At 58.0% G+C, this 6,620-nt stretch overlaps 1 protein-coding gene across 1 annotated transcript in view; it reads left to right on the forward strand.

Annotated features, from left to right (window-relative positions):
• The window catches only part of ADAM11 (ADAM metallopeptidase domain 11), an 18,203-nt gene that overhangs the window by 4,960 nt on the left and 6,623 nt on the right, over positions 1-6,620 (forward strand). The window contains exons 2-8 of the mRNA XM_006776874.2: positions 4,095-4,171; positions 4,370-4,436; positions 5,317-5,402; positions 5,489-5,564; positions 5,956-6,022; positions 6,096-6,163; positions 6,501-6,617. Of these exons, the coding sequence (XP_006776937.1) occupies positions 4,095-4,171; positions 4,370-4,436; positions 5,317-5,402; positions 5,489-5,564; positions 5,956-6,022; positions 6,096-6,163; positions 6,501-6,617 (558 nt within the window). The remainder of the gene's footprint in view (positions 1-4,094; positions 4,172-4,369; positions 4,437-5,316; positions 5,403-5,488; positions 5,565-5,955; positions 6,023-6,095; positions 6,164-6,500; positions 6,618-6,620) is intronic.

Here is a 6,620-nt window from a genome sequence, read left to right on the forward strand (position 1 = left end):
TAAAAACAATATCCAAAAAAAAAAAAAAAAAAGTAGAGGCAAACAAATTTTAGCAAATCAAAGTGAAATAAAGGCTTTGGAAGAATAGGCTCTAAGGGAAGGCCAGTAAAGAAATAATTGTTACACCCTGACCGGTTTGGCTCAGTGGATAGAGTGTCAGCCTGCAGACTGAAGGGTCCCATGTTCGATTCTCATCAAGGGCACACACCTGGGTTGTGGGCTCGATCCCCAGTGGAGGGTGTGCAGGAGGCAGCTTATCAGTGATTCTCTTTCATCATTGATGTTTCTATCTCTCATTTCCTCTCCCTTCCTCTCTGAAATCAATAAAAATATTTTTTTAAAGGGGAGCTTTCATTTAATCCTCACGACAACCCTATTTCACTGATGGGGAAACTGAGGCTCAGAGAGGCTAAGCAGCTCACTCAGGCCTTCGGATGAGCCCGGCAGGGAAAACGGCAGGTGCAGCCTGTGCTCCAGGGACTGATGGTCACCCAGGTGAAACGCTGAATCGAGATGTGAAGGACTGCCTAACGGCCAGGAGCAGCGGGGCCGAAGCCTCTGTGGCAGTGGTTCTCAACCTTGGCTGCACATTAGACTCACCTGGGAATCTTTTTAAAATCTTGATTTCCGGGCCCCATCCTCCAGAAATTCTGTTTCTTTGTTATGGGGTAAGGCCACAACATTAGTAGCAAAGAAACAGAATTTTCAGAGGGTGGGGCCCAGAAATCAGGATTTTAAAAAGATTCCCAGGTGATTCTAATGTGCAGCCAAGGTTGGGAACCACTGCCTGTGGGCTGGTGGGTGCAGTAGAGGGTGAGGAGGAGGAGGTCGAGGCAGGAGGTGGCGGTTCTGGAGGAGGATTCAGGGTGACTCTCTGGGGGACAGTGCCTGGGTGTTCAGATGTTCTAGGGCGTTGGGGAACCCTAAAGATCCTTTGTCTCCCCCTTCCCAAGACCGCTCTGTAGGTCTGGGGTGAGCCCTGGCCTCCGCATTTGTCTTTTGGGATTTCAGCGGGATCTTTGCCTCCTTCCCTCTTCACTCTGTCGGGTCAGGTCCGACACCGGGTGCAAGCAAGTGTCAGATGGCCGGATGAGCCGGCGACAGGGAAGCCTTGGGGAGGGCATGCCACTCCAGCCAGGTGGCCACAGCTGCCGTGGCACCAACGCCAGCCTGAGAGTGAGACTTGACCCTGCACCTCCCCAGCGTGGCCCTGGGCCAGTCACCTCCAAGTGCCTTTCCCTGGGTCTCTGCCTGGCTTTTGTAAGATGAGCACCAGACATCCTGAGACATCCTGGGCAGGTTGAGATCAAATGAGCCGCAGCACGTGAGAGTCGGATGGCCGGGGAGCAAGGGAGCAAGAGGCAAGAGCAGGGCATAGGGCCGAGGCCTGGCCAGCCGGTCACCAGCTGTGCTGAGCTGGGCCCAGGGGAGGGAGGGTGACAGGGGACAGGAGGGGCTCCCGGGGAATGATGTGAGGGGTCAGGGGCAGGTCATGGGCAGGAGTAGGGCCGGGCCAGGAGCAGTTTGGCTTTGATTGAGCATGGGCCTAAAGCTTGCTTGGGAGTCTGAGGACTCTGGTGCCAGCAGGAGCCCCCTTCCCGGGTGCCTGGGGTACAGAGATCCTGGGGACCGAGGTGGGTTGCCTGGTCTTCCTCATCCTTCTGAGAGGGATAAGCTCCTGTCTCCCCACCCTGTTTGGGTGGGAACCGACAAACCTGCCGGGGTATTTGGTCTCCCTCTTCTCACCGCCCCCCGCCCTGCCCCGGGGCTGGGCAGAGCAGAGGTGGTCCAGGCCAGTGGGGAGGAGAGGGAAGCAGTGACTACTTGTCCTTGACTTTCTATTAAGTGTGACCGATGCTCTAGGGCAGCGGTTCTCAACCTTCCTAATGCCGCGACCCTTTAATACAGTTCCTCATGTTGTGGTGACCCCCAACCATAAAATTATTTTCGTTGCTACTTCATCACTGTAATTTTGCTACTGTTATGAATCATCATGTAAGTATCTGATATGCAGGATGTATTTTCATTGTTACAAATTGAACATAATTAAAGCATAGTGATTAATCACAAAAACAATATGTACTTATATATGTCTTCCGATGGTCTTAGGCGACCCCTGTGAAAGGGTCGTTTGACCCCCAAAGGTCTCGACCCACAGGTTGAGAACCGCTGCTCTAGGGGTTCAGGATGGAGCTTGGAGCCTCAGTCAGCCTGGGATGGGGTGAGTCAGTGTCCTGGAGGCTCAGAGGGTTGTCTATCCAAGATCTGGCCCTTTGCCCCAACTCACCCCCTCTCCCAGGGTCTCTCATGGACCCGGGCCATTTCCATCTTATCTCACCTTTGGGGTCAGATGGCCCTAGGACAGTGATGGCGAACCTTTTGAGCTCGGCGTGTCAGCATTTTGAAAACCCTAACTTAACTCTGGTGCCGTGTCACATATAGAAATTTTTTGATGTTTGAAACCATAGTAAAACAAAGACTTATATTTTTGATATTTATTTTATATATTTAAATGCCATTTAACAAAGAAAAATCAACCAAAAAAATGAGTTCGCGTGTCCCCTCTGACACGCGTGTCATAGGTTTGCCATCACTGGCCTAGAAGCTGATTTGCTAGGCTTGAACCCCAGCTCCACCACTTCTTTGTTTTGTTGTTGTTTGTTTTAAATATAGTTTTATTGATTTCAGAGAGGAAGGGAGAGGGAGAGAGAGTTGGAAACACCAATGATGAGAGAGAATCATCTATCGGCTGCTTCCTGCACGCCCCACACTGGGGATCGAGCCTGCAACCTGGGCATGTGCTCTGACCAGGAATCATCCCGTGACCTCCTGGTTCAGAGGTTGACGCTCAACCACGGAGCCACGCCGGCCGGGCTCCACCACTTCCTGGATGTGTGACCTTGGGCAAGTCAGTCAGCATCGCTGCAGCTCAGCTTCCTGTCAGACAGGGAACCAGTGGTATCTGTCCCACTGGGTTGTTGGGACGATCAAATACGACAAGACGTGTAAAGCATTTGGAACAGTGCCGGGCACATGATAACTGCTCGGTGGAAATCTAGGTGGTTGACGAGGGAGCCAGCTAGCGTGGGACGACGGGATTTCATGACGCAGGGCTTCCTTCTGTCCTGCAACCTGCTCCTCCCAAAAGAGGGGCACAGACAAATCCTCCCCTCTTTATGGCCCAGTGGTGGGACCCTCATCGGGGGGCCTGGATTCCAGTTCTTAAACAGGCCGGGTAGAAAGAAGGCTCCAGCCCTCCCATCCCCCCCCACCTCTCCCGTACCTCCCGATCTTTGTAGGACCTGAGGCTTGGGGTGGGGATCTGGCAGCTGAGGAGGCCAACTCCCCCTCCACCCAAACTCTCCTGTCCCTTCTGCTCTCGGGGTGGCTTTCCCTCTGGGCACACTAGCTTCAGGTCTGGCGTCTCCAACCCCCACAGTAGCTTGTTCAGGCCTGGTGCGTTGTCATGACAACCTGGAGCCTCCCAGCCCCACTGAAAAGGCCCCTCTGAAAAATTTATCAGGAAAACTTCCGTGTTTAAAAATTAACCATGGGATTGAAATATTAAAGATGAGCCGCTTTGGGCAATGGACTTGGGGTACAGGAGCCAAGTTCTTTCGTCCTGACAGGATGGCATCAGCCCATCACCCCAACGCCAGCCCACTCCACCCCTATCTGCAGAGTCCAAGGTCCTCCTTAAACTGAGGCTGGGCCGGGGTAGGGAGGCAGGAAGGAAGGCACCGCCTCAGCAGGTTCCCAGGGTCACACTGCACCCCACCTCCTGTTTGCCCCTTACCTGTAATACTTCTGAGGGCCTCCCTTCAGTCCACCGGAGGGTGGGGCAGCCCTGCCGACACCAGGGAGGGCCTGGCCTGGGCAGGGAGCGGGCCAAGCTGCCCTCCCCATCCCGGCTGCTCCCGAGACTGGCCCCAGAGAGGGTGGGCTGGCACCGGCCCCTCCGCTGCACACCGTGCCCTGACCCACAGCCCTCCTTTCCCCAGGGCTACTCCCTGTCCTGGGGTTCCCCTGACTCCCCAGTTTCCACCTTCAGGCCTCCCCAGGTTGACCCTCCCTCTGCCCTCTCCCCACCCCAGCCTGTCCACCTGGCCCAGGTGAGTTTCGTCATCCCAGCCTTCAACTCCAACTTCACTCTGGACCTGGAGCTGAACCAGTGAGTGTGGCCTCGAGCCTGGGAGGAGGGGCGACCGGCGGGGGAGCAGGCATGGCTGGGCTGGGCTGGCTAGCTGGCTGGATGGCTGGGGTGGGGAGACTGAGCCGGGCAGGGGGTCTGGATCTGAGCTGAGGCGGGACCCAGCCCGGCCCAGACCCACCAGTGACCGGTTCCTTCCTCCTGCCCCTTCTGCTCCAGTCACCTCCTCTCCTCCAAATACGTGGAGCGCCATTTCAGCCGCGAGGGGACAACCCAGCGTAGCACGGTGAGTGACTCTGGGAAGGACAGGAGGCCATTGAGATGGGGTCAGGGGTGTCCTTTACGCTTGGAATGGGCCTGGCCCCTCCGGACCCTCCGTTTCTCCCCAGGTTGAGGTTTGGAGGGTCGCAGTCGGGGTGGCATGTCAAAGGGGGTGTGGAGCCCTGAGCTCCTCTCTTGCCCAGCTCCAGAGGCCTGAGCCCAGCCAGCTCTCTGCCCAGCATGGAGGCATTCAGGCACCCTCACTGCTCCGCGCCCAGGCATTCTGGGAGGGGGCTGTTGGGGAGCTGTCCTTTCGCTCAGCACCAAGGCCCTGGGAATCCCTGGCTGCCTGGGATACGACGGTGCCAGCCCTGGAGGCCCCGGGACCCGGCCAAGATGAATGAGTATCTATAAATAGCCTGTTCAGTAACTGGAGCACAAGTAATTCTGCAGGAAGCAGGGGAGGGGCTGCTGGTCCCCTCTGACCCACGAGCTGGGCCAGGAGGACACATGCTGCTCACAGTTCCTCAGACACAGACCAGGTGCCCAGGGGTGGTCCACGGAGGCAGTGGCATCTGTGAACACACTCTGTGTGAAATTGTGTGGCACATAGTAGGTGCTATATGAATGCGATTCTTCTCAAAGGAGCCTGGGGTCCCTGCATCAACCCCAACTAATGGTTAAGAACCACAGATGTAGTCTGACTTCCTCATTTTGTAGGTGAGGTGACGGAGGCCCAAAGAGGGCTAGGAAATTGCCCGGGTGAAACGGCCAATTAGGAGTCAAACCCAGTGTCTCCAGGCCTGCAGCCACCTGCACCGGGGCACCTCTAGGGGCCCGCACCTGTCCTCCCGCCTTCATGCCAGGGCAGGGGCATGTCCGCTAACGTTCTGCTGCTCCTCCAGGGGGCGGGAGACCACTGCTATTACCAGGGGCGGCTCCGAGGGAACCCCCACTCCTTTGCTGCTCTCTCCACCTGCCAAGGGCTGCAGTGAGTATGGGGAGGGGCTGGGCGGCCGGGAAAAGCCTCCAGCCCCGGCCTGGGGTGGTGGGGAGCTGTGGCGCCTCTCTCTGCAGTGGGGTCTTCTCCGACGGGAATTTCACCTACATCGTGGAGCCCAGAGAGATGGCCGGGCCTCGGGAAGCCCCCCGGGTGAGCTTTCACTGTTCCCTCGGACAGCCCTGCCATGCTCATCCTCATGGCTGTCACTGTCCCCTCCTCCCCCCTTGGTAACCTCAGCCTCACTGCCCTCGGTGACCCCGGCTCTGATTCCCTCCCGCTGTCCCCCAGCTCCAATGTCCCCGCTGTCCCCCAAGGAACCTTCCATTGGGCTCTTGTGTCCTCAGCCCCTATCTCTCAGGGCGCCCCCAGGTCCTGACCCTGGAATCTGAGCATCTGGGAGATCAGATCCGACATGGGAGCTCTGGCCAGTTCTGGGTCACTCTGGGCGGGGGGGCGGGGAGGGCGGGAGCTGTCCCCCCTCCCCGCTGGGCTCAGAGCAGACCTAGCCAGCCTTCCAAGAGCTAATTTCCCCTCGTTACAGGGACCACATCCCCACCTCATTTACCGGACCCCGCTCCTCCCAGCCCCCATTGGATGCAGGGAACCAGGTAAAGGAGGAAAAGAGGGGCTGGGGAGGGGACCGGCTGTGCGCCCCCCCCCCTCACCTCTCCCTTCCCCCAGACTGCCTGTTCGCCGCCCCGGTCCATTCTGCTCCTCCGGACCGGCCGAGGCTGAGAAGGAAAAGGCAGGTACGGGGCCCGCACAGACCTCGGGCTGCAGAGACCTCAGGCTGTGGTCCAGAGCAGGAGGACACCCCCAGCCGGGGCTGGGGCAAAGAGCTCAGACTGAGGTGGCTGGAGCCAGGGCGCCATCTCTGGGAGGGAGCCCCCCACCTCATTCCCTGTGTCCCCACGGTGGGCTAACAGGGTTGCCTGCCCTCCTACCAAGGCTGGGAAGAAATGATACCCTTGCCAGTGGGGGCTAGTATTGTCCCTGGATGGAGTCCAGGCGCCTAAGTCTGTCCATGGCTTGGCCATGACGCCAGGCGTGGAGGGGACTGATTCCAAGTGCCCACCCACCCCCCAGGTCCGCCGGGGCCACCCTACAGTGCACAGTGAGACCAAGTATGTGGAGCTGATCGTGATCAACGACCACCAGCTGGTAAGTTCCCAGGCTGCGGGCGACTCCGGGGGGAGGCCGGAAGCG

The sequence above is a fragment of the Myotis davidii genome, unplaced genomic scaffold (genome assembly GCF_000327345.1).
Source record: "Myotis davidii unplaced genomic scaffold, ASM32734v1 scaffold109, whole genome shotgun sequence".
Lineage (NCBI taxonomy): Eukaryota > Metazoa > Chordata > Mammalia > Chiroptera > Vespertilionidae > Myotis > Myotis davidii.